The sequence below is a fragment of the Hemitrygon akajei genome, chromosome 9, assembly GCF_048418815.1.
Source record: "Hemitrygon akajei chromosome 9, sHemAka1.3, whole genome shotgun sequence".
In the NCBI taxonomy this organism is placed as follows: domain Eukaryota; kingdom Metazoa; phylum Chordata; class Chondrichthyes; order Myliobatiformes; family Dasyatidae; genus Hemitrygon; species Hemitrygon akajei.
The window spans coordinates 143,644,207-143,669,057 of record NC_133132.1 but is presented as its reverse complement, the minus strand read 5'-3'; the positions used below and the strand labels follow the sequence as shown (position 1 = coordinate 143,669,057).

At 41.2% G+C, this 24,851-nt stretch overlaps 2 protein-coding genes across 5 annotated transcripts in view; one reads left to right on the top strand and one right to left on the bottom strand.

Moving 5' to 3' along the window:
• The window catches only part of blk (BLK proto-oncogene, Src family tyrosine kinase), a 75,998-nt gene extending 62,438 nt beyond the window's left edge, over positions 1-13,560 (bottom strand). For 2 of the 4 annotated variants that reach the window (XM_073057179.1, XM_073057182.1), the window contains exon 1: positions 12,923-13,560. The gene's annotated coding sequence lies outside the window, so the exon portion shown is untranslated. Of the gene's footprint in view, positions 1-12,107; positions 12,139-12,922 lie in introns of those variants that run through there. The other 2 variants (XM_073057180.1, XM_073057181.1) reach the window with 2 other exon arrangements.
• A 6,616-nt stretch (positions 13,561-20,176) lies between these two features.
• Positions 20,177-23,319, top strand: mpg (N-methylpurine DNA glycosylase). Its single transcript, XM_073057178.1, has one exon. The coding sequence runs from the start codon at positions 20,569-20,571 to the stop codon at positions 21,352-21,354; it is 786 nt and encodes a 261-aa protein (XP_072913279.1). The 5' UTR covers positions 20,177-20,568; the 3' UTR covers positions 21,355-23,319.
• Positions 23,320-24,851: the final 1,532 nt, after the last annotated feature.

The following is a 24,851-nucleotide window of genomic DNA, read 5'->3' as shown; positions in this document are numbered from 1 at the left end:
TTAAGAGCTCAGACGACAAATTTGGAGATGGCAGTGAAAACTGCAGTGAACAGAGCAGCGTAACTACGGATTCAGAAAATAATAACTATTTCTCCATTTTGAAATCTGATTTATAAAATTAGAAATGTTGTGTTTAGCTGACATCTGGAAGCAGCCACTGAAACTTGAAATCAGAATTTGTCAGAATGCTATTACAATTTGTGACCATGATGTTTTCGTGGAGTTTAAGTTAAAAATGGTGTAGGTTAGTTGCAACCCTGATTTTTATGCACAGTGTTTCGAAGAAACAAACCAGCGATCTTTGATTTATCGAGAAAAAGTAAGACAGGCAGCTGCGAAGTATCTTGGTAAATAAGCAATTCACTGTTCTAAACATCTAATTTTCCATGACAGGAGGGCTTTTATGAAAATTAAAAGTAAGCTGTTCAAATGCTCTAGCGATTGGTTAAATTGGTATTTAGTCCCAGATTCTAGAGAGCACATCCGATACATCATGAAACAGTATTGTGATGAACAGAAACAGGTTTAGGATTTTTTTCTCCTGCACAGGGAGAGAAACTTTACATGGTAGGTGCTTCTTGCTTCACATTGCTTCAAGGGGCATTTGTTGCAAAGCTCCATCACATGCTAGGGTTCATGTACAAACCCCATTTCCAGAAAAGTTGGGATATTTTCCAAAATGCAATAAAAACAAAAGTCTGTGACATGTTAATTCACGTGAACCTTTATTTAACTGACAAGAGTACAAAGAAAAGATTTTCAATAGTTTTACTGACCAACTTAATTGTATTTTGTAAATATACACAAATTTAGAATTTGATGGCTGCAACACACTCAACAAAAGTTGGGACAGAGGCATGTTTACCATTGTGTTACATCATCTTTCCTTTTAATAACACTTTTTAATCATTTTGGAACTGAAGATACTAATTGTAGTAGATTTGCAATTGGAAATTTTGTCCATTCTTGCTTGATATAAGACTTCAGCTGCTCAGCAGTCCGTGGTCTCTGTTGTCTGCTTCTCCTCTTCATGATGCGCCATACATTTTCAATAGGAGATAGATCTGGACTGGCAGCAGGCCAGTCAAGCACACGCACTCTGTGTCTACAAAGCCACGCTGTTGTAGCCCGTGCAGAATGTGGTCTCGCATTGTCCTGCTGAAATAAGCATGGATGTCCCGGGAAGAGACATCGCCTTGATGGCAACATATGTCTCTCTAAAATCATAATATATGCCTCAGAGTCAATGGTACCTTCACATACATGCAACTCACCCATGCCGTAGGCACTGATGCACCCCCATACCATCACAGATGCTGGCTTTTGCACCTTTCACTGTTAACAATTAGGATGGTCGTTTTCATCTTTGGCACGGAGAACTCGATGCCCGTTTTTTCCAAAAACTAGCTGAAATGTGGACTCATCTGACCACAGCACACAATTCCACAGTCTTTCGGTCCATCTGAGATGAGCTGGGGCCCAGAGAACTCGCCGGCGTTTCTGCATAGAGTTGATGTATGTCTTTCTCCTTGCGTAATACAGTTTCGAGTTGCATTTCTGGATGCAGCAACGGACTGTGTTAAGTGACAATGGTTTTCCGAAGTACTCCTGAGCCCTGGTGGCTATAATTGTCACAGCAGCATGACGGTTTCTTAGGCAGTGCCGCCTGAGGGCTCGAAGATCACGCACATTCAACAGTGGTTTCCGACCTTGTCCTTTACGCACTGAGATATCTCTGAATTCTCTGAATCTTTTCACAATATTATGTACTGTAGATGTTGAAAGACCTAAATTCTCTGCAATCTTGCATTGGGAAATGTTCCTTTTGAACTGACTAACAATTCTCTCATGAATTTTGGCACAAAGGGGTGAGCCATGACCCATCCTTGCTTGCAAAGACTGAGCCTTTGATGGACGCTACTTTTATATCCAGTCATGATACCTCACCTGCTACCAATTAGCCTGCTTAATGTGGAGTCTTCCAAACCGGTGTTACTTGAATATTCTGTGCACTTTTCAATCTTATTTTAACTCTGTCCCAACTTTTGTTGAGTGTGTTGCAGCCATCAAATTCTAAGTTTGTGTATATTTACAAAATACAATTAAGTTGGTCAGTAAAACTATTGAAAATCTTTTCTTTGTACTTTTGTCAGTTAAATAAGGGTTCACGTGAATTAACATATCACAGATTTTTGTTTTTATTGCATTTTGGAAAATATCCCAACTTTTCTGGAAATGGGGTTTGTACAATAGAGCACAGTCTGTTCATGTTTGACTTGCACTAAGCCACTCACTCCACTACTGCAGAGTAGAGGCATTGTCAGAAAGATAGACAGAGGCTCCCCTATCACACGTTACAGTGAAGGTGGGACTTGTGGTGGAAGCAGGTATCGGCGCTGCGAGCTTCGTATGGTGGGTGGGGTCATGATGAGAAGAGCAAGCCAGTGAAGCTGGGACACCTACAGAAAGTAGCATGTTTTACCAAAAAAGGCAGCAAATTGTAACGAGCCCTAAACAAGAGACTCCGTGATTCGGGATCTGGTCGGGCAAGACACCTTTCAGTGTCACCAAGATGTACTTCAAATTCAAGTTTATTGTTAAAATTCCACACAGGAATGTTGTACTACATGATAAATTTCTAGGATAAGCAGTTTAGATTGTCAGTCATTGAGATAACTCCATTTTACTAGACCTATTCCAGTCCAATGAGTTTTATGTCCTATTGAAAAACTGATAATTATCTTCATCATGGAAAAAGAATAATTCCCCAGTTTTCTCCCGTGTGCTCAGGTTTCCTCCCACAGTCCAAAGGTGTACCGGGTAGGTTAATTAGTCATTGTGAATTGCTCTATCATTAGGTTCGGGTTGATCAGAGTTGTGGGGTTGCTGCGGTGGTGTGGTTTGAAGGGATCCACACTGTATCACTAAATAAATAAAAATCCCTTATTGCTCTCAGACTGAGCTAGCTCTTTAACTGAGCAAAAAATCCTTTGGCTTCAGACTATGATATATCCATCTATTTTTGATCGGGACATCATTTGAAAGCAATATTGCTGAATTTGTCTCAGTTAGAATTCAGTTAGCAATTTAACACGCAGATAGCATATTGCAGAACAACAGCTATCATAAGCAAAAAAAGCGCACTGTTCACATTTAAAGTTAGACCAGTATAAGACTGACACTGTGAATGGAGGGGCACGGGGAGTGTAGGAACAAAGGGACTTAACAGTACAAGCACATAGTTCATTGAAAGCAGTCAAGAGAGGTAATTAGAAATGGAAGTTCAAGTTGAAGTTTAATCATCATTCAACTACTCATGAATACAGCCGAACGAAGTAGCATTCCTCTGGGGCAAAAGTGCAAACATGCGCAGCACATGGCACTCATAACACATTCAAGATCGCAAGCAAACATACAATCATGCAAAAAAAATATACACACATACATACATATATATACAAATGTTTGTGCGTGTGTGTGTGTATATATATATATAGATATAGATATATATACACACACACACACACACTCACTCTTCTTCGGTTGTCCATCGGAATCCAATGACGACGTCCACTCCTTTAACGGTGAGATCTTTGATGACTATACAGTCCTATCCTGGACCCACAAGTTCTATTGCAGGTGGGACATGTATATGTGGCAGTGGTGGTAGTGATGGCAACCATTGCTGCATTTCTTCCTGCTCTCTTCTGCTGTCTTCTGGTTGTTCTTTCCATTCCAGAATACGAACCCCATCTCTACACAGCTGTCGCCAAGTGTTATGGTCAGCAGCAACATCCTCCAGGTCCTCAGGACTGATCTTGCACTTCCTTAAAGCATTCTTCATAGACACACACACACACCCCTTTGGCTTTCCCTCAAGAGGATGCTGAGTAGGAGCACGCTGCCGTGTTACTGCAAGTCTTATATGACTTGACAATACTAATTTCAAATTAAAACTATTTTTAATGCAATTTGAATGAAGGGTCCTGATGAAGGGTCTCGGCCCGAAACTTCGACAGTGCTTCTCCTTATAGATGCTGCCTGGCCTGCTGTGTTCCACCAGCATTTTGTGTGTATGTTTGTTTGTTTATTGCAATTTACCAGTTTATGTGTCTGGTGTTCAATAAATTCTTGCCTGACAAACCTGTTGGAATTCTTTGAAGAAATAACAAGCAGGATAGACAAAGGAGAATCGGTTGATGTTGTGTACTTGGATTTTCAGAAGGCCTTTGACAAGGTGCCACACGTGCGGTCCATGGTATTACAGGAAAGATTCTGGCATGGATAACGCAGCGGCTGATTGGCAGGAGGCAAAGAGTGGGAATAAAGGGAGCCTTTTCTGGCTGGCTGCCAGTGACTAGTGGTGTTTCACAGGTGTCTGTATTGGGACTGATTCCTTTTACATTATATGTTAATGATTTGGATGATGGAATTGATGGCTTTGTTGCAAAGTTTGCAGACAATATGGAGATAGTTGGAGGGACAGGTAGTTTTGAGGAAGTAGAGAGGCTAAAGATGGACAGACAAATTAGGAGAATGGGCAAAGAAATGACAGATGGGATATAATGTCAGGATGTGTATGATTATGCAGTTTGGTAGAAGAAATGAAAAGGTTGACTATTTTCTAAAAGGAGACAAATTACAAAAAACTGAGGCACCAAGAGACTGGGAGTCCTTGTGCAGGATTCCCTAAAGGTTATTTTGCAGATTGAATCTGTGGTGAAGGCGGCAAATGCAATGTTAGCATAAATTTCAAGAAGACTAGAATATAAAAGCAAGGATGTAATGTTGAGACTTCATAAAGCACTGGCGAGGCCTCACTGGGAGTACTGTGAGCAGTTTGGGGCCATTTATCTTAGAAAGGATGTGCTGATACTGTTCGGGGTTCAAAGGAGTTTCATGAAAATGATTTCAGGTTTGAACGTCTTGTCATATGAAGAGTGTCTGATGGCTCTGGGCCTGTATTGGTTATAATTCAGAAGAATGAGAGGTGACCTCATTGAAACCTGTCAATGGTGAAAGGCCTTGATAGATTGAATGTGGAGAGGATGTTTCATGTGGTGGGAGAGTCTAAGACCAGAGGACATAGTCTCAAAATAGAGGGGTGTCCTTTTAGAACGAAGATGAGATGGAATTTCATGAGCTTCAGAATGGTGAATCTGTGGAATTCTTTGCCACAGGCAGCTGTGGAGGCCCAGTCTGTATGTGTATTTAAGGCAGAAGTTGATTCTTGATTGGTTAGGGCATGAAGGGATATGGGGAGAAAGCAGGAGATTGGGGCTGAGAGGAAAAATGGGTCAGCCATGATGAAATAGTGGAGCAGACTCGATAGGCCAAATGGCTTAAATCTGCTCCTATATCTTACGGTCTTACCATCATACAAATTAGGAAGGTAGTAAGCCATTGAACCCCTTGAGCCTGCTTCTCTGTTCAACAAGATCAAAGCTAATCTAACAATACATCTATTCTTCATTCCAATCTACCCCGGTAACCTTCACTTAACAATTCATCTAGTTGAGCTAAAAGACTTTAAGAAGAAAATTCCAAACAGTTGCAAGTATCTGAGAGGGAAAAAATCTCATCTCCATCTAAAATGGGCAACCATTCATTGTAAAACTGTGACCTTTAGTTCTAGGTCCCCACATGGGAAAGCATTCTCGCAAACATTCATGAAGAAACCTTTCAGAATCTTTTATATTTTAATCCAATCCCCTTTCACTCTTCTAAAGATACAATGGTAAATGAAAGTCAGAAAGATTGCAGGTGCTGGAAATCTCTCATAAAAACAGAAAATTTTAGAAACAAAAGTTCTGATGAAGAGTCGTCTACATAAACGTCATACATGTCTCCCTCCACAAATGCTTCCTGAGCCTGGTGAGAGCTTCCGACATTTTACGCTTTTACTTCATCATTGTTAACTGATCTTTACAGCTAAGATAACCCACTTATTCCAAATACTGGTTCAGTAAAGCTTCTCTAAAATGCCTCCAGCGTGTTAGCATACTTACTTAAATAAGAAGGCGAATACTGTGCTCAATACTCTAAATGTGATTTTACCATAGCCCAATACAATGGAAGTACAACCTCTCTACTTTTATACCCATAACATTTAAGTACTTTAAAAATCAGATTGATTAATACTTTAACTGAAATGTGACAAGGCCCCACAATGGGATCATGTAAGCTAAGAATAATCTCTTTTATGATTTTTAAAACATACCACTCAAATAAGGGCAATCTGCAGATAACAGCAGTTGCTGTCAATAGTGATCTTCCAGATTAGAGGGGGAGGTCCATAGTTTCCTCACTTCTAAAGGAAAGGCTGAAATTAATAGAAACCACTTCGAATTCTACAACATTCATACCTATATTGTGAATATTCTGTGTTACTTTATCAGGTCCAAACAAAGAATATGTTTAAACCAAACTTCCATGAAGTCATTCTTTGCTCATAAACAGAGAAAAAAATAAATCTCCCAGATGCACCGCAGCTTGGTACGACAACAGTTCTGCGCGAGACCGCAAGAAATTGCAGAGTTGAAAACATAGCCTATTTCATCATGCAAATCAGCCTCCCACTATTAACTCTGTCTACATTTCCTTCTGCCTCAGGAAAGTGGCCAACATCATCAAGGATCGTTCGCAGCCTGGTCATTCTCTCTTCACACACCCAATCAGGCAGAGGACGCAAAAGCTTGAACACATGTACCATCAGGCTCAAGGACAGTTTATCCTGCTATTATAAGACTCTGGGATAGCTGTGATCTCTCAATCAGCTTCATTGTGGCCCTTGCACTCTATTTGCCTACTTGCACCTTTTCTGGGACTCAGCGATATATTCTGTCTTCCTTAGGTACTGCCTCGATGCACCCATGGAAAGAATGAACTGTCTGGATGGTATGCAAACAAAGCTTTTCATTTTAACTCAGTACATCTGACAATAATAAACCGATGATCAATCACCAATGCGTTTCAAAATATTAGGCATTCATTTTGGCGTCCTCCTTGAATCTATTAAGGTGTTTTAAGAGCAAAGTTTGAAAAAGTTAATGCTTATTAAGTTGTTAAACTGCCTATTTTTAAACAAATAAACTTTATTCATAATTTTAAAATTATTTACAAGAATAATCATTCAATGCCTTTTCATTCTTTACGTTCCTTTCCGTACTCTTCTATTACATTGATATAGATCTCTGCTGCCATTCGTGTGGGACTCTGGGGTAGTATACCAACTATTAAAATAATTGAGGGGCAAACACAAGGAAATCTGCAGATGCTGGAAATTCAAGCAACACACACAAAATGCTGGTGGAACACAGCAGGCCAGGCAGCATCTATAGGGAGAAGCGTTGTCGACGTTTCGGGCCGAGACCCTTCGTCAGGACTAACTGAAAGGAAAGATAGTAAGAGATTTGAAAGTAGGATGGGGAGGGGAAAAATAATTGAGGGGCTTCCTTTCCCCAACCAGACCCTTTCCTCTCCGGGAGAAGAAACCTACACTGTGGTCCTTCTTCACCGAGCCCTTGCGGTGGCTACAGTGCGTTCCGCAGCAGGTACTGCTGCAATCTGGAATGAGCCAGTTGGCAGCATTCCTCCACGGACATCTGAACATGTTGACAGACCAACAACTTTCATCTAGACGAAAGGGTTGATGATCTGTCAACAGCATTTGATGCTCGTCTCCACATGCGCCCCATGAACTGCCCACAGATAATAAAACCAACAAATATATGTTTCCTCAGACATTACAGTGGAGCGTGTTCACCTAAAAGTACAATAAAAGGAACACAACATAAATCAGTCTAGGTGGCCAAGCCAAACTTCTTCATCAAAATGAACAAATCAGTTTGCAGGTGAGTGGTCAAGAAACTAAAAGAGATAAAAGCTCTAAATGGATCTACCACAGTCTACACAATAAATAGATCTTCAGCATTGTGTTTCCCTTCTAGCCACTGACATATTCTCTAGCTTTTCTACAATTATTTGAGATTTCCCATACTCTTGAATTTGTTTCCTCATCTCCATGTGAAAATATATTTTCCTTTACACAAAGTTAATTGCCAGTGCAACTAATGTAAGTATGCACTTAGCAATGGACTTGGCCACTGTGACATTTTCAGCAAAATCCTGAGCACGGCTATTAATGAAATGGAGAGGTGATAAATGGCTGCACATAAAATACAAAATGCATTTACTTTGATCTCTCACAGTTTTGGTCTGAGGCTTAATGAAACCGACAATCTTATTAAGATGTTATGCTTACCGAGTGTTGTCAGCTGCTCATTAATCTGAAAGGCCAAATCAGTATTTTAGTGAGTTACAGTATTTTTTATTGGGCTACTTGCCCAAGAGAAATAGAATATATCATGTCAGAAGTGTGATCAAATGGTAAGTAAACTGCAGTTTGAAAAATTTTATAATAATGAAAGATTGAGTTTATTTGTGCCACATGTGACACTGGTTTGAAGTTTTTATTGTCCACATCTAGTCACCTCGAACTTATTAAGAGACAAATTGTTAAGAGATTCTGTGGTGTCACACAGATCATACCAGAAATGTAGGCGGATTTCTTCCTTAAGTGTTAGTAAAACATATATGACAGGTGGTCATAGGGTGTAAATGGAAAGGGCAATTCTTCCTGAGGCCACCATTTGAAAATAAAGTGCTCTCCATTTCACAAACAGTTGAGGGTTCCTGTTATTTTCGCTCTGAGGGTCATGAGTCGTTGCACCTCACAACCTCAAAGGATATGGGAAGCAGTCTCTTTAAATATGTTTAAGGCAGGGTAAATTGTTTTTTGATAAGTAAGGGGGTAGAAAGAAATACAAAACTAAGGTTCCTATTTGTGTTTTGATACACCAAGGGCTTATAGACTGGTGAAACAGGTCTGACGGGCTTAACAACCAGCTCCTGTTTCTGATTGTAATGCTCCTGAAGATTGTTATTGAGCAAAAAGGGTTTTTTGTAAGAATATGACAAAATCCATCGTCATTTTTATTTGCTGCAAAAATCAGCACACAAATTTCGATATTACTTAATGAACATTCACACAGAGGGTTGCAGATTTGATAAATATTACTAAATAATAATCAGTTTTATTAATAAAACACATTTACAGCCCAAATTCCAAATTATTCTTAAAGAGTTCTGCTCTTAAACTCAGTTCAAACAGCTGCCCAAAAACAACTCTGTGGAATACCGATATTTCTAAAGATTAATTACAAACAAGACACTTTTCTCCTTGAGCTATCACAGTATTCTCTGTTTCTACTTCCTAGCATTAGCAGAATTTAATATTATATTTTGTCCTCTTAAAAATCCCAATTACTTATATTATGTCATCAGCACTCTTTAGCTTAAATATATTTATTTAAATTGCTCAAACTTAAATGGTCAGCCACCCCAAATACCCTGCAAAACCATTTGCAATCTCTGCTTCTTATCACTGAAGATAAATATTAAACATTCAAAGCTTCAGGTTGCAAATAATGTGAGTTCAGGAACAGATTTTAGTTCTAGAAATAGATTTAGAAACAACCTATGAAAAGTTATTCTTCAAAGCTTCACTGACTTTAAAACCTTCTGTTATTCTGAAGACATAATGTTCAATGAATCAATCTTCTAGAATACTACATTGAGAAAACTTCCACTTAAATTGGCTAGAGCTTATTTACTGCTGAATAGTCTAACTCCATAGCACAGATCAAGGTCTGACAGATCTTGTATGTGCATCACTTGAAGCTAATATGCAAGCATAACAATCAATTAGGAAGGTACATAGTATATTGTCCTTTATTTAAAGAAGAGTTGAGTACAAGAATAAAGATGTCTTAATACAAATTCATTGGACCTGGGGTGATTGCTCCTTCAATACTGTGTACAGTTCTATGTTTGAGATTTAGCAAGAATGGGTGTGTAATGGAGGGAATGCTGCACAGTTTCACTGGATTAATTCCTGTGATAATACATTTATTATATGAGGAGAGATTATATAATCTGTGGCTGTACGCTCTAGAGTAGAGAAGAATGAGAAATAATCTTAATTCTGGGTTTGATAATGCAGCAATGATCATCTATTGGTTGGGATATCCAGAAAAAGGGGAGGCAATTACACAATAAAGGATCAGCCATTCAGGGACTTCTTCACCCAGAATGTAAAGAATGTTTAGTTACAGCATTAGTACAGGAAAGTGATACTAAGATAAAGATAACGTGGCAGTACTTTGTTGCTGGTTTGAGGCACTGAATGATCTGATCTTGTCCTACTTCAGCCTCAGAATAGAAGGATGTCTCATTAGAACAGAGATAAGGAGGAAGTTCTTTAGCCAGAGGTTGGTGAACCTGTGGAATTCATTGCCACAGACGGCCATGGAGGCCAAGTCATTGGGTATATTTAAAGCGGAGGTGGATAGGTTCCTGATTAGTAAAGTCGTCAAAGGTGATAGGGAGAAGGCAGGAGATGAGCTTGAGAAGGAAAATAAATCAGACGAAGAAGAATCAATAAGCCAAATGGTCTAATTCTGCTCCTATGTCTTATCTTCATAAGGCTCATCATGCCTGTGTGTCCTGTTGGATGAGCAATCCAATTAACCCTGTAACTTTGTCCTCTTCATGGGGCCCTACAAAAATCTCTTCTCTAAGTAGTTACCCAGTTTCTTGGTAACATGAATTTGACAGAAAATTCTGTGTGAAAACAAACCATACATCTCAATTCACTTATACCTAGATACCACCTCTCCAAAACTCCCTTTATATTTTTTTACAGCTGCGAGAAAAACCAACCATTTCTCTGAGCAGGATTTTTTTTTTTTTTTTTTTTTTTTTAAACACAGCCTGAAAAATCCGCAGCACTTTAAATCTTCTTGTAATTTGCATACTATGAATACTTAGAATGAAAATTTAAAACTCACATATGCTCGATTTTATTTATTAATTGCAGGGTATAATGAAATACAGTGCAACAAAGAAAATCTTGCATGTTTCATAAACTTTTTCTAGCTGAGTCCAATTTCAGCTGCGTGGTTACAAATGCAATGTGCTCGGGAGCATTTCAATTACTGCCTGTACCTCCCTGTCCTTTTCTAATGCTCTCATCAAATCCCCTGTATTCCTTTCTCTCATGTGTTTGTCTAGCCCAGTTCTGTGATAAGATACAGGTACATTGCACTTACCATAGTACTGTTGTTTCCAGTACTAATGGAATGCAAAGCAACATGAAATAAATGTGATTTTGCTATTTTGATCCTATAATTAAATATATAAATAGGAGCAAGGCACAGAATTCCACTATGGGCTGGGAATGACCAGTGCCTGGGTACATTCACATAGAGACATAGAAAACCTACAGCACAATACACGCCCGTCAGCCAACAAAGCTGTGCCGAACATGTCCTTACCTTAGAAATTACCTCGGGTTACCCATAGCCCTCTATTTTTCTAAGCTCCATGTAGCCATCCAGGAGTCTCTTAAAAGACCCTATCGTTTCCGCCTGCACCACCACTGCCGGCAGCAGCCCATTCCACATACTCACCACTCTCTGTGTAAAAACCTTACCCCTGACATCTCCTCTGTACCTACTTCCAAGCGCTTTAAAACTATGTCCTCTCGTGCTAGCCATTTCAGCCCTGGGGAAAAGCCTCTGACTATCCACACGATCAATGCCTCTCATTATCTTGTACACCTCTATCAGGTCACCTCTCATCCTCCGTCACTCCAAGGAGAAAAGGCCAAGATCATTCAATCTAGAAGGCATGCTCCCCAATCCAGGCAACATCCTTGTAAATCTCCTCTGCACCCTTTCTATGGTTTCCACGTCCTTCCTATAGTGAGGCGAGCAGAATTGAGCACAGTACTCCAAGTGGGGTCTGACATTACCTCCCGGCTCTTAAACTCAATCCCACCATTGATGAAGGCCAAAGCACTGTACACCTTCTTAACCACAGAGTCAACTTGCACAGTTGATTTGAGTGTCCTATGGACTCAAGATCCCTCTGATCCTCCACACTGCCAAGAGTCATACCATTCTGCAATATATTTGACCAACCAAAATGAACCACCTCACACTTATCTGGGTTGAACTCCATCTGCCATTAGTCCACAAACTTACTTCCAGGCTTTGCAATGCAAGTTGCAGAAGGCTGTGGCCACTGCAGGACACCTGTGGCAAGCAGGCAAAACTACTTTACCAAATGAACTTCAGAACCGGTGTTGAAAAGCAGGAAGTGCCTGTGAGAATACTGGCTTTAATTTCAGAGCAGGAATAGAAAGCGAAATAAAAGACAAAAGATCCAAGTAGGAGTGAAAAAGGAAAAAAAAATTAAAATCACTTATCATAAATGAAATCTGAAAGAGTGGGAATCGGCAATTGCTGCTGCTAATTTTCAGTACCGAAGAGATTGTTCGGAAGTAATTACCAATTATCATGTCTTTAAGGTTAATTTGAAATTAATTGACTTTGTGCCTTTGTGTAATCCAGCGATTCATGATGTTCCGTGTATTTGGGGGGGGGAGGGGGGCAAGCGGCTTTAGTTGAATTAAAAAGTGAGGGGCGAGGACTTCGGGGTTGGCAATATCCCATCTAACGGTAATAATAAACGACAGTTGTAAAACACGGCGAGCGATCTGAGAAAGTTCACCTCACTTAAGTACAAAGTTAACTCTATCATGGCGATATCCCGTCCCCGTACTGATGTTAAACGATATTATCATCCTGTCACCCTCGGAAAGATTTGACTTTCTCCTGGTTGGATTCCACTCATCTTCTGAAAGACTGTACCCCTCACTTCAAATATTGGCGATTACAAATAGACAACCTTTATCGTACAGATACATCTCACTGATCGTCTTAATCTTTTCCTTTGAAAAGAACTATTTTACTTAACTGAATCTTTATACGAAAGTTCAACTTTATTGTATATTTACCTGAAATGTAGTCTATTTACATTAAGTCTCAATCGGTGAAAATGGCAACGGCTTCATCTGATTCTGCGGAAGGTAACATGAGGGGACGTCCTTTACAACCCGGCTGAGAGGCGCAAGTTTGTTCTATTTTCCTGGCTGTCTAATCAAGTTGGACATCGAGAATAATCGGAAACCATCGGATCGAAAATGGCCACAACACACCTTGTTTTGTCTTGGTCTAGTTTCCACAGAAAATGATCGGCGATAATACAGCCCTTCGACCACGCTGGCCCGGCACCAGAGAGGATGCAGGCGAAGAATTAGGGTGCCTCAGCGCAGTGGGGAACTCAGGTCAGTCAGTCACATCAGCCGCATGAAAGACTTGCATTGCGCGCTGCTTCCTCGGCGCAGGGGCTTCGGTAGCGGGTAAGCCGAGCCGAGTCCGACCTCCCTTCAGCTCGCGTCCGCTCTCGTCTGGCACCCCTGTCCACCCTACGCCACAGGTTGAACGGACTTCTCAGCTGGACTAGCCACACGTTGCTGAGATGCCGCCACGGGTGGAGTCAAGCCTTGGCTCTTCCGTGTCATTTTCTTTATTAATTATTTCTCCAACAAAAAGGAAGCGTCGCTCTGAGATGCCAGGAGCAAATTTTCTGAATCAAGGGGTGTTGCTACACCGCATGCGAGCTGCTGAGCGGCTAAATGGGAACTGCCTTCTGGACTCACCATGGTCCCACGCTGTCGGTAAAATTTAACCCTTTGTAAACCCAGGTGACATTGAAGTCCAGCCGCGGTAGATAAGTAACGTTCCCATCCACCGTTGCCCATCCAGGCGGTATTTTTTTCAATTCCCTTTTTGCTTGTCCGAGTGTATCTATACAGGGTGTTGTCGCAGAAAGCAGTATTATCAAGGACCCGCGCCGTGAAAACCACGCTCTCTTCTCGCTGCTTCCATCAGGAAGAATTTACAAGAGCCTCAAGACCCACACCATCAGGCTCTTGAACCAGAGGCCATAACTTCCCTCCACGATCATTCAAGGACTCTTCATCTCACGTTCTCGATATTTATTACATTATTAGTGTTATACTTTTCTCTGGTAAAACTGAGGTCCAAGCATAGCCATGCATACACATTTCTCAATTGCTAGGAACTTTGGAACTATTCTAGTCGAGTTTATTATCGTGACTTTCTGGAGATGTATATAAATATTGCTGTATAGGCTTAATTGGTTAATACTATTGTGTAATGATACCTGTCCTAGTTATTGCTATTGGGAAAATGTTCACGTTCCATAGTCTTTCAATTTCATCTTTTAATTTCTAATATGCCTGGTGTTTTTTCACATTATATGTGTATGTTACGTTTGTTTGGAATAGCTATATCTATTAACTAAGTTGTTGTTCCTTGTTTGGAGTCATAGAAAAGTACAGCACAGAAACAGGCCCTTCTGCCCATCTAGTGTGTGCTGAGCTAAGTAAACTGCCTACTCCTATTGACCTGCACCAGGATCATAGCCCTCCATACCTGTACCACCAACGTACCTATGCAAACTTCTCTTAAGCATTCAAATGGAGCTCACATGAACCACTTGCGCTGGCAGTTCATTCCACACTCTTACTACCCTCTGAGTGAAGATGTTTCCCCTATGTTCTCCTTAAAATTTTCGCCTTTCAACCTTAACCCATGACCTCTAGTTGTAGTCCCACCAAACCTCAATGGAAAAAGCCATTTTATAAAAATTTTTATCTATACACCTCATAATTTTGTATACCTCTATCTCATCTCCTCTCAATCTTCAGCATTACAAGGAATAAAGTCCTAAACTATTTAATCTTTCCTTATAACTCAGGTCCTCCAGATCTGGCAACATCCTGGTAATTTTTCTCTGTACGTTTTCAACCTTATTTACATCTTTCCTGTAGGAAGGTGACCAAACCTGCACACAATACTCCAAAATAGGCCTCAACAACATCTTATACAACTTCAACATAACATCCCATCTCCAGCACTCAATACTTTGATTTATGAAGGCCAATGTGACAAAAGCTTTCTTTATGACCCTATCTATCTTTGACCCCATTTTTAATGAATTATGGACCTGTATTCCCAAATCCCTTTGTTCTGCCACACTGAACAGAAATGTACTAGGAAGCTGGTATCTTGAATTCTTAACAGGAATTCGCAATTTTTATGCAGGCACATGTAACTTCTGTCAGTGATTACGGAAACTGGAAATAGTGAGCAAGGACCATGCACAAAGCCATACTGACTACCCTTAATCAGTCCATGTCTCTCCAAATACTTATATATCCAGTCACTTAGATCCCTTCCAATAAGTTTCCCACTACCGATGTCAGGCTCGCCAGCCTATAATTTCCTGGGTTATCTTTAGAACTTTTCTTAAACAGTGGAACAACATTAGCTATCCTCTAATCCTCTGGTACCTCTCCTGTCACCAAGGATGATTTAAATATCTCTGCAAGGACTCTGGCAATTACTGTTCTTGCCTCCCCCAGTGTTCGAGGGAACACCATGTCAGGCCCAAGCAAGTTATCCACACTAATTTGCCTCAAGACAAAGAACAGCTCCTCCTCTGTAATCTGTGTAGGGTTCATAAAGTTGCTGCCTCTTTGCCTCACTTCAATACACTCTGTGTCCTGTAATATTATATGTGGATGGTTATTATGGATTGAAGTAATATAATTTGTGGGACTCAAAAACTGGATCAGGCTTGTATTTATAGTAAGGTATGGAGTTTGTATTCTAAAGCAAGATTTTGATGAATGATGTTTGCCATTTTGATTGTGCCTGTGTCAGTAATCAGACTGAGTTAAACTGCTGCAGGATTCTGTAATATGCTGGATTGTTTCTGGTTTCTTTTGGCATTTTCTGCTTTTATTGTCTTCAATCTGTTGGTCTTTTATTATGTTTTTTTTTAATATTTTTGTATTAACCACCTGGTCCTGTGTTGCCACAAGGAGCCCCTCCGTTTCTGGGAAGAGGAGTCCCAATCTGAGCCTGGCGTTCAACACTTCCTTGTCAACATCTAGTCTGCTCAGATAGTGGGGATGTCTTCCATGAAAGGTCAGGTTCTTCCATTGGTTAACTTTTTCTTCTGCAGTGATAATTTCTTAATTGGGGGGGGGGGGGGGGTTGTGGTTTCATTTAGGTTTACTGGCATGTACCACTAAGGATCAGAATTACGTATGCTTGCATGAGGCACTAAATCCTGTCCTCGTTGATGAAAATATATGTTTTTATATGACTGTTGTGTAATTATTTCTGTCTGTTTTTCTTTTCCTCTTTCTGTCCCAGGTAGTACTATTCTAAATGTTTTCTAAAATTTGTCATTTCAGTTCTTATTTTTCTTTGTAAATTTTCCAGGTCAGTTTCAGACCAAGATATTATGCCAAAAGAATACGTTAATATGGGTACAGCGAAAGTATTTGTTGCCTTTGTTATATTTTTACTATTGGGTTCTATTTGGCAGATCTTCTTAAGCCTTGAAACAAATCCCTTTATTGCACTATGTAGTTTATCTGGGATAAATACCCAAGATATTTATGTTTCGCATTCTATCCTGTATACATAGTATACTGCTGCTCTATTTTATATTCCACTAGCTCTGCTGCACCTTCCTTTACTGTTTTGCACTTATCTAGTCCAAAGTTCATATTTTCGTCTTTAGAATATAGCTCTACTACTTGAATTTGCTTTAGCTTTACCGATTAATATTTATTATGTTGTTTTTTTTTCTCATTCTATTTGCATCGTTTGTTGTCTTTTGTTTGACTAATCTGCAGACGCTGGAAATCCGAGCGACACACAAAAAGTGCTGGAGGAACTCGTCAGGCCAGGCAGCATCAGTGGAAAATAGTAAAGAATCAACGATTCGGGCTGAGACCCTTCATCACGAAGTCCTGATGAAAGGACTCGGCTCGAAATGCCGGCTGTTCACTCTTTTCCCCCGCACGTTAAATTGCTGGGTGACATCTTCCGACTGTTCCTCCCGCACTTTGTGCGTTTTGTCCTTTTTCATTGATTCTATTATGTCCCTTTGTATTTACTGTGCATGCTCGCAAGAAAATGCCTCTCAGGTGACATATGTACTTTGATAATAAATTTAGTTTAAACTTTCTGAAGGCTGCAGGTGAAACTGTGACATTTTTCCATGAAATTGTATTAAATCAAACCTGCCATTTAGCCTACAATAACGAAATGATAATATTACATAGTGGCCCCGAGAGAGGGATCTAGTGTTCGTCTCCAAAAGGACATATATAAGTGTAAAAAAAAAAGTCCAGCAAACACTGAATGGTAAAGAAAAAGCATGGAAAAACACCAAGTAAATAAGTCTATTTTAATGAGTAAATATTGTCCGCAAAGCCGATCGACAGTATTCCCAGTCACTCGGATTGTTAGACTGTCTCCAGATTTGATGGGAAGAAATTCTACATTATTCAAAAGTTTTTTTTGGATTACTGAACTCGCTGCTTATCGGGCTTGTTGGCAGCCTATGTGGCTGCTACTCCAATCCGCGACCTCCACGCCCGAATTCCGCTGGGTGAGCATCAGAAGAATCTCTCGCCAGAGCTGTCCAGGTTTCTGTGGAGGCTTTCAACCCTCAGCATTTCGTCATCCACACCTGAACCCGGCGTTTCTTGGAATTCACTGCCGTCAAAGACTTGGCAAAATACAGGCAGCGCAAAATAAAAACATTCCAATTTTGCTGATGCCGTCAAAACTTGCCTGCATTAAATACAGTAAAAGTAAGACATTAAAATCAATGCGATGAATCGTTTGCTTCCGAATACTTGGTGTTATTTATAATAGAGCACATTCTTCAATATTAAGTATAAGTGAAGATATCGGGGCATCCTCGCTTTCTGATTAACAGCAAACAAAAAGATAGATCCAATTATAAGCAAACATGCTGTGCAGTTGAGTGTAGCGAACACCTGAGATCTGCGAAAACATTCTGAGAAACAGAATCAGAATGAGGTTTATTATCACTGATATATGGAGTGCAATTGCGTGTTGGCAGCAAAGAGTAAGACATAAATTTATTACTTACAGTAAGTTGCTACATGAATAAAACTTTCAAAAAATGTGCGAGGTGGCACTCATGGGCTCGAGGACTATTCAGAAATCTGATGGCAGAGGGGATGAATCTGATCCTAACAGGTAAAGTGTGGGTTTTCGGGCTCCTGTACCTCCTCCCCAATGGCAGTAATGAGAAGAGGGCAAGCACCCGTTCAGCAATCAGGATCGTATTAAGCGCGCTTTCTCATGCTGACCGCTGTCATTTATGGCACAATACTGTTACAATGGTAATTTATTGACGATCAGCTGCACATTTCATTGTACAGAGTATTCCATACATAAAAGAGTGGCAATTTACGGGACATCGTGATGTCACTCAGCAATTCATTATTTTCAGTGTGGTTACAAAGTAGGATTCTTTCTACAGTTTTCAATAAAAGCAAACTGCTGGAGAAACTCAGCGGGTCAGGCAGCATCTGGATAGTCGAGGTTCTCTGCAGGCTGTTCCTGGCGCACTCGGTTGCTCTGGTAAATTGCGTTTCTTTTGCGTCCGATACCAGCATCTGCAGCCTTTTATGGATTCCTTTTTATTTTGTCGTGACTGTGGATTTTGATTCAGACTTAATGGATCGCAGATAGGAACACATTCAACTGAGCCACCTTCTAATCAAACTCCCCGGCTAATTTCGGGCCATAGCCACTACATTGTCCACCGCACGCTGACCCCGCAGTTATGCCATTGAATGTTTACAGGTGTCTGTGATGATAGGTATTTTTATACAGCACTGTATTTTGTTGCAGTGAAGTAATGGCGATTTGTTCCATTTCGTCTCTTCCCTGCTTCCAGCTTGCTACCCACCACCCATTTAGGTGACAGGAAGACGTCGTTGCGATGATGCATCTACTCGCGGTGGTGGTGATGCCCGTTTAGAGGTCGCCGCGGCCGTCCGCCAACGTAACGACTTGGAGCTGGTGACTCCAGTGGAACACCGGACTTTCTACAGACTGGCATCCTCCGACGTGATGAACCAGCCAGTGTGGGAGGGTACTGCCAGCTCTGCCTCAGCGCTTCTTTTACATCTCACCACTCCTACGCAAAGGCCCAGTCATGACTGGGTGTTCAGCAGGGCCCTCTCTCCCCGTAGTAACAAACCCACTGAAGTAAAGCGTGGCTTTGGGAACAAGGGATTCATTCCATCGACCCAAAGGGTCAGCCGGTGAATTGAATAAGTCGCCTTACCAGGGTGGTTAGGTACTGAGTGACGATATGACGCCCAGCACTGCAGAGCCTCCAATACTGAGGATGGGAAAAACAAAGCCCAGAGCTTAGAGTTCGAGGTTGCTTCGGAAAAAAACTGAACAGAAATGTACTAGGAAGCTGGCATCTTGAATTCTTAACAGGAATTCGCAATTTTTATGCAGGCACATGCAACTTCTGTCAGTGATTACCGAACCTGGAAATAGTGAGCAAGGACATTTAAATCTGAAAACATACAGAACTTTCCTGTATGTCATGAGCTGTTTTGTCACGGTTTCCATCGTTGAAGAGCAGGTTGTCCCAAGAGCTGACTTTTCCTACTGATTTCCTGAGATGCTCCTGAGTTGTCTCGGTTCTGCCCAACGTCATTCCCAGATGTGCGGACTACGTCGTGCTTTGACCTTTGACGAGGTATATAGATATTCATTTCTGATTTAGTATTGGCATTGAAAGAGGCGGAATGAATCTATGTGGTCCACCCATTCGTAATTATTCAATGTACTTTATACCATTTGAATATACCACACTGAGTAACATCAAATGAACAGAATTGATGCCTTGTTTTTTGTTCTCCCGGCCGACTTGAAGCTCTCGGCGTTGGGACGCTCGGGGTAGATAGATGTGAGAGTAGTCAGGATCAGCATTTACTTGGGGTGAATTGGCCAGACGATATAGAAAAACCCGGGAAGCAGCTTTGGATTTGGACTGGCTGAAAAACCTAACTGATAATGATGAGAATTCAGGGGGCGTAATGTGAGGAACTGAGATCATCTATATTAATGTAATCGCTTGGGTTCGGGAAACCTTCGGAGCGAGTAGTTTGATCTTTCTTTTAAATGTACTACTGAAGATCTGTGAGACACTGACTGGAATTTATTGGCGATTCCAAATTCAGAGCCAATCATGCTGCTAGGTCTGGACTCACACCTAATGGCAGATTTCCTCCCCTAGGGGCATCAGTGAACAGGATTCTTTTTACAATCCAGTACTGTAGTCAGGAGAGTTTGATTCCTAATAGTTAGTTGCTCTTTTATTTTGAAACCGTGGATTGCTGAATTTAATTTCCATCACGGCCGCGGGGGGATTTGAATTTCTAGAAGAGTCTCTTGAGAAAGAAGGGCACACAGATTGTAGGTAATTTAACAGGGTAAAATAGCGAGAACGTTGTAGCTCTTTTAACTTGCTCGGCTGAAGGCAAAACCGCTAAAGTGTGCTATCGCAGCAGAGAGTTTGAATTGGGACACAGCAGTCAAGGTGCTGGGGGTGACCCAGGGCGCCCGGAGTGGTCGTCTGTCGGGACTGGCTCCTACTTCCTGTTCCGCGGGTGAGGAGCGTAAGTGCTGCCTGCAGCGGCCTCTGCTTGGAATGGCATCGAGGAGAAGGGGGCTGGTGCGCACCGCAAGCCCAGGGCCATCCAGTGTACTGCAGGCGGCTGCTGAAAAGGCGGAGGAGACCCGGGAGGATGGCGCGGCCTGCTCCGAGCAACGTCCCGCTGGCTTGTCGCACCCTGGCAGGCTTCTGTGGGACTTCTTCAGCCGGCCTTGCGTGGCTTTGGCCCGGGAGTTCCTGGGGCAGGTGATGGTGCGCAAGCTGGCCGACGGCACCGAGCTGAGGGGCAGGATCGTGGAGACCGAAGCTTACCTGGGCGGGGAGGATGAGGCCTCGCACTCCCGCGGCGGCAGGCGGAGCCTCAGGAATGAGGCGATGTTCATGAGCCCGGGCACGCTGTACGTTTACCAGATCTACGGCGTTTACTTCTGCCTCAACGTGTCGAGCCAGGGCGATGGAGCGGCCGTGCTGGTGCGCTCGCTGGAGCCTCTGCAAGGGCTGGACGCAATGAGGGGGCTCCGCGGCCAGCGGAGGAGGGCAGGGGGCAAACCCCTCAAAGACCACCAACTGTGTAACGGCCCCTCCAAACTGTGCCAAGCGCTGGACATCACCAAGAGCTTTAACAAGGAGCACTTGGCCACGGACACGGGTCTCTGGATGGAACGAGGTCCTGCAGCCATTGTCGGAGCTGATATAATCTCCACGAGCCGAATTGGTATAGGGTATGCAGGGGAGTGGGTTAGCAAACCTCTCCGGTTTTACATCAAAGGCAACAAGTGTGTGAGCGTTATAGATAGGAAAGCAGAGACGATGAACGACTGATCGTACTGGGGTTGTATCCATAAAATCTCATCCTTTTCGATGCCCTCGTTATACTGTCAGTGGCTCTGTAATGTAATTTTGTGTGTGACATTACAGGAATTGAAGTGTTCTGATTCCGTCCTTATAATGGCCATATTGAAATAGCGCATAGCTTGACAAAAAAGAAAGGAAACACAATTTTAAATCTCTGAAGTAATGTAAAACGATTATTTACTAAAATACAAAAAAATCAGTGTTAAGGTGTAATAGATGTAAGATGGACTCAGCGTTTTAAAATTGCACAGGTACAGGTAGATAAGTACCTTAAGTACACCATAAACATGTTTGTATAATGTACATTTCAATTAACTGTTCACAATAATTTTTTTATATTTGTTATGGTAGGTTATAAATACCATATAATACAGAAACCAACCAGTCATTGGGTCTGGACCAGCTGTTTATCTAACATTTAACAAAAATCCCACAGCTCTGGTGCTCCACAAAACTTAGCGTTCTCCTTGGTTTATAGACACAATCCCATTTGAGATGTGTGCTTTTGCCTAGAGATGAGTGATTGTAATCTATGTCATTATACATATTCCTCCCAACTTTTCTCCTCATTCCCTGTGTGGTAATTTTTAACATTTTAGTTGCTGACTTCTCCAAATGAGAAACATTTCCTCCCTCACTATCAAAATACGTAATCATTTTAAACATCTCTCAGTTTATCAGTTCCAGTATCTCAACTCTCTTCACATAATTAGAACCATCCACGTCTAGAGATATCCTATATGTATATGCCATGGACAACGTATCCAAAAGAGGTAGAGGAACATGGGGTTCAGAGGCACAGATACATTGTGTTAATGGTGTATTGTAATATGACACATCCTACGACTTGGACCGTAGACAGAGAAGCAGAATTGGGACATTCGGCTCATTGAGTCTGCTTCACCATTCCTCATGGCTGCTCTATTATTCTTCTCAACCCCATTCTCCTGCTTCTTCCTGTAACCTTTACACCTTGACAAATCAAGAACCTATCATCCTCAGCTTTAAGTATACTCAATGACTTGTCTCCACAGCCATCTGTGGCAATGAATTCCACAAATTCAGTAACATTTGACCAAATAAATTCATCTTAGTGTTTGTGCTAAATGGAGGTCCCTCTAGACTGAGGTTATGCCCCTTGGTCCTTGACTCACTCACTATAGGAAATATCCTCTCCACTTCCACTTTATTTCTGGCTTTACAATATTCAGTAGGTTTCAATAAGATCCCCTCTCAGTCTTCTAAATTCCAGTGAGTACAGGCTCTGAGCCATCAAATGCTCCTCATACATTAACCATTTCATCCCTGGAATAATTCTCTTGAACCTCCTCCTGATCCTATCCAATTCCATTTTCTTAAATAAGGGGCCCAAAACTGCTCACAATATTTAAAGTGCAGTCTGACCAATGCCTTATAAAGCCTCAGTATTACATTGTTGCTCTTATATTCTAGTCTTCTCAAAATTAATGCTAACATTCCATTTGCCTTCCTTAGCACCAACTCAATCTGCAAGTTAACCTTTAGGGAATCCTACACAAGAACTCCCATGTCCCTTTCACCTCTAATTTTTGAATTTTCTCCCTGTTTGGAAAATAGTCTACACCTTTATTGCATGCACCATGACCATGCACTTCGCTACACTATATTCCATCTGCCACTTCTTTGCCCATTCTCCCAATCTGTAATGTCCTTCTGCAAACTCTCTGCTTATTCAACACTACCTACCCCTCCACCCATCTTTGTGTCATCCAAAAAGCCATCAATTCTGTCATCCAAATCATTGACATATAACTTGAAAAGAAGCAGTCCTAACACTGACCCTTGTAGAACACCACTAATTACTAATAGCTAGTATCTTCCCTGTAACATCATGAGCTCTTATCTTGTTAAACTGCCAAAGGCCTTCTGAAAATCCAAGTAAACAAGATTACTGACTCTCCTTTGTTTATCCTGCCTGTTATTTCCTCAAAGAATTCAACAGACAAGGTTTCCCCTAAAGGAACCCATTCTGATTTTGACTTATTTTATCATGTATTTCTAAGTACCCTGAAACATCATATATAATGGACTCAACTTTTAGGCCAGACTAACTGGCCTATAATTTCCTTTCTTTTGGCTCCTTCCTTTCATAACGAGGGGAGTGACATTTACAATTCTCCAGTCCTCAGGAGCCATTCTGGAATCCAGTGATTCTTGAAAGATCATCACTAATGCCTGCACAATTTCTCCTGCTATCTCTTTCAGAGAACCCTGAGGGTTCATCTGGTCCAGGTGACTTACCTACTTTCAAACCTTTCGGCTTCCCAAGAATTTTCTTTGTTACAGCAACTACAATCACTTCTGCCCCCGACACACTCAAATTTCTGGCATACTGCTAGTGTCTTTCACAGTAAAGATTGATACAAAATACATATTAAGTTCATTCTCCATTTCTTTTCTCCCATTACCACCTCTCCAGTGGCCCAATATCCACTCCCATCTCTTACTGTAGATCTGCAAAACAGTTTTTGTATCGTCTTTGATATTATTGGCCAGCTAACCATATTTCATCTTTTCTCTCCTTATGACATTTTTATTTTGTTGCCTTCTGTTGGTTTTTAAAAAGCATCCAGATCCACTAACTTCCCACCAAATTTTGCTCTGTTATATGCCCTCTCATTTCCTTTTATGCTGTCTTTGACTTCCCTTGTCAACCACAGTTAACTCATCCTCTCTTTAGAATATCTCTTCATGTTTGGGATGCATCTATCCTGCATTTTTTGAATTTCCCCAAGAAACTCCAGCCATTGCTGTTCTCCCATCATCCCTGCTAGTGTCCCCTTCCAAATCAACTTTGACCAGCTACTCTCTCGTGCCTTTATAATTCTCTTTACTACACTGTAATACTGATGCACCTGACTTTATTTTCTCTATCTTAAACTGCAGGGTGGTTTCTATCATATTATGATCACTGCTACCTAAGAGTTTGTTTATGTCAAGCTCCTTTATCAAATCTGGTTCATTACACAAAACCCAAGCCAAAATTACCTTTCCCCTAGTGGGCTCAACCAAATGCCATCTCATATGCATTCTACAAATCCCCTCTCTTGGAATTCAGCACCAACCTAATTTTCCCAGTCTATCTACATAACGAAATCCCCCATGACTTTTGTAATATTGTCTTTTTTACATGCCTTTTCTATTTCCCTTATAATTTGGATTCCACATCCTAGCTACTGTTCAGAGGCCTGTATATAATTCCCATTTGGTTCCCTTGCAGTTTCTTAACTCGACCCAGAAGTGTTCTATATCTTCCAATTCTATGTCACTTTCTACAAATTTGATTTCATGGTTTTTTTAACCAACAGAGCCACCCTTCCTCCTTTGCCTACCTGCCTGTCTTTTCAATACAATGTTTATCCTTGGCTCCCAATTATGATCTTCTTTCAGCCACAACTCAGTAATGCCCACAACGTCATCCCTGC